A 2,184-nucleotide genomic window follows, 5' to 3' on the forward strand; every position below is an offset into this window, starting at 1 on the left:
AGAACATCTGGACCTACACCAGAACATCTGGACCTACACCAGAACATCTGGACCTACACTGAAACATCTGGGCCTACACCGCAACATCTGGTCCTACACCGGAACATCTGGGCCTACACCGGAACATCTGGACCTACACCAGAACATCTGGACCTACACCAGAACATCTGGACCTACACTGAAACATCTGGACCTACACTGGAACATCTGGGCCTACACTGGAACATCTGGGCCTACAGTGGAACATCTGGGCCTACACTGAAACATCTGGACCTACAATGGAACATCTGGGCCTACACCGAAACATCTGGACCTACAATGGAACATCTGGGCCTACACTGAAACATCTGGGCCTACACTGGAACATCTGGGCCTACACTGGAACATCTGGACCTACACTGGAACATCTGGGCCTACACTGGAACATCTGGGCCTACAGTGGAACATCTGGGCCTACACTGGAACATCTGGACCTACACTGAAACATCTGGGCCTACAGTGAAACATCTGGGTCTACACCGGAACATCTGGGCCTACACTGGATCTGGGCCTACACTGGAACATCTGGACCTACACTGGAACATCTGGGCCTACACTGGAACATCTGGTTCTACACTGGAACATCTGGGCCTACACTGGAACATCTGGACCTACACTGGAACATCTGGGCCTACACTGGATCTGGGCCTACGCTGGAACATCTGGACCTACACTGGAACATCTGGACCTGCACTGGAACATGTGAACCTTGTTGGACACCAGCCTACAGGAAACATGTTTATAAAATGTAAATATGAAGATCCAGATGTTTTCGTCCCACATTAGTTTGTTTGTTGAGGCAGAAGGTTTTACAGAACCTTTGAAGAACGGTACCTTGTACGTGACGCAGATGCTGGAGTAGTTCCAGGAGAAGCAGTTGTTACAGAGAGGACACATGGTGAATGTGTTCCTGCTCTCACACACCTCCTTCCTTCAGAACAGACACAGAGACCATCAGAACCAGGTCTGATATGATTACAGAGAAAAACCAGTAATGCAACAGAACACATGGTTTTAAGACTCTCTGCAGGCAGACTCACGCTGGAACATCAGTGGCTATGAGCCAAAAACCCACCAGGAAGACCAGAGTCCCAACCACAGATGCTGGTAGGAGCCACCCAGTGTAGAAACCTGTTCATGTGGACCCAGTCAGTGTTTGTGGACTCTTTAGACTCTTCAGGACCGTTACTCTCATTTCTTTACATTATTCTCCTGTCTTCTGTTCAGGTGGTCTGCATTTATAGTTTTACAAARGTTTGGCTTTTTTAGTTCTGTTTAAGTCCTTGAATCTGACCACATTCGGACATTTTGTTGTAAACGGCTGAACTTTTACAGGTAAATATAAAGAAATGAGGACTGAATCAGTACTACTGAACCATAATTACCAATCCAGGCAAAGTACAGAGCTATCTTCTCTCCAAAATACTCCCTGATGTGGTCCAGTGGTTGGTATCGAYTCCAGCGAGACCACTTGGCCCAGTATTCATACAGGATCTGTCTCAGTCCTAAAGACTCTGGAACCACTGGGGGGACGGATCTGAAATCCCCCTGTAAACACAGAGTTTAAATAAAACCAATCTTGTTCAGTTCTTAAATGTTCTGAGACTCATGTAGCTTCAGATGAGGGTTTGAGGGGTCAGATCTCACCTCGTGTAAAGGGTACGCAGCAGTGAAGACCTGCTCACTAATTAGCCGGTCTATTCCCACCTCTCCTTTCTTCAGAGAACCGTACGGAGTTCGGGCCAGGATCTCATACAGCTGCAGAACCACAAGAAAGACTGAAATGAGCTGGAAGGGTTCCTGATCAGAGGATGACTCTGGTCTAAAGTCTTTAATGTCCCGATAAAATCTTAGGGGCCCCAGAAAACCTTCATGAGGAACCCCAGATTTGATTGAGTCAATGCTGAGTCTGCATTATTTTTCAGGGTTTGTGACCTAACTACTGCAAACTTAGCGCTCATTTAACTCCTAAAACATTCAAAGCTCAGGAGACAAATGTTGAGACTTTTGATTGTTGTAACTTTTAAAAAAAAATCAATTTTATTTATGAGTAATTTACTCATAAAATACATTAAAATATATTTTATTCATTCAAAAACTTTGTTCTTTTTCAAATCTGCGTCAGAAAACTGACTTCATTTTGTC

General features: G+C 45.2%; 1 protein-coding gene across 1 annotated transcript in view; it reads right to left on the reverse strand.

Annotated features, from left to right (window-relative positions):
• ano7 (anoctamin 7) overlaps positions 1-2,184 on the reverse strand; it is a gene marked incomplete in the record, with an annotated part of 21,142 nt that overhangs the window by 6,316 nt on the left and 12,642 nt on the right. The window contains 4 exon segments of the mRNA XM_014032625.1: positions 874-970; positions 1,080-1,170; positions 1,425-1,587; positions 1,687-1,797. Of these exon segments, the coding sequence (XP_013888079.1) occupies positions 874-970; positions 1,080-1,170; positions 1,425-1,587; positions 1,687-1,797 (462 nt within the window).

Source organism: Austrofundulus limnaeus, unplaced genomic scaffold (genome assembly GCF_001266775.1).
Source record: "Austrofundulus limnaeus strain Quisiro unplaced genomic scaffold, Austrofundulus_limnaeus-1.0 Scaffold1497, whole genome shotgun sequence".
NCBI lineage: Eukaryota > Metazoa > Chordata > Actinopteri > Cyprinodontiformes > Rivulidae > Austrofundulus > Austrofundulus limnaeus.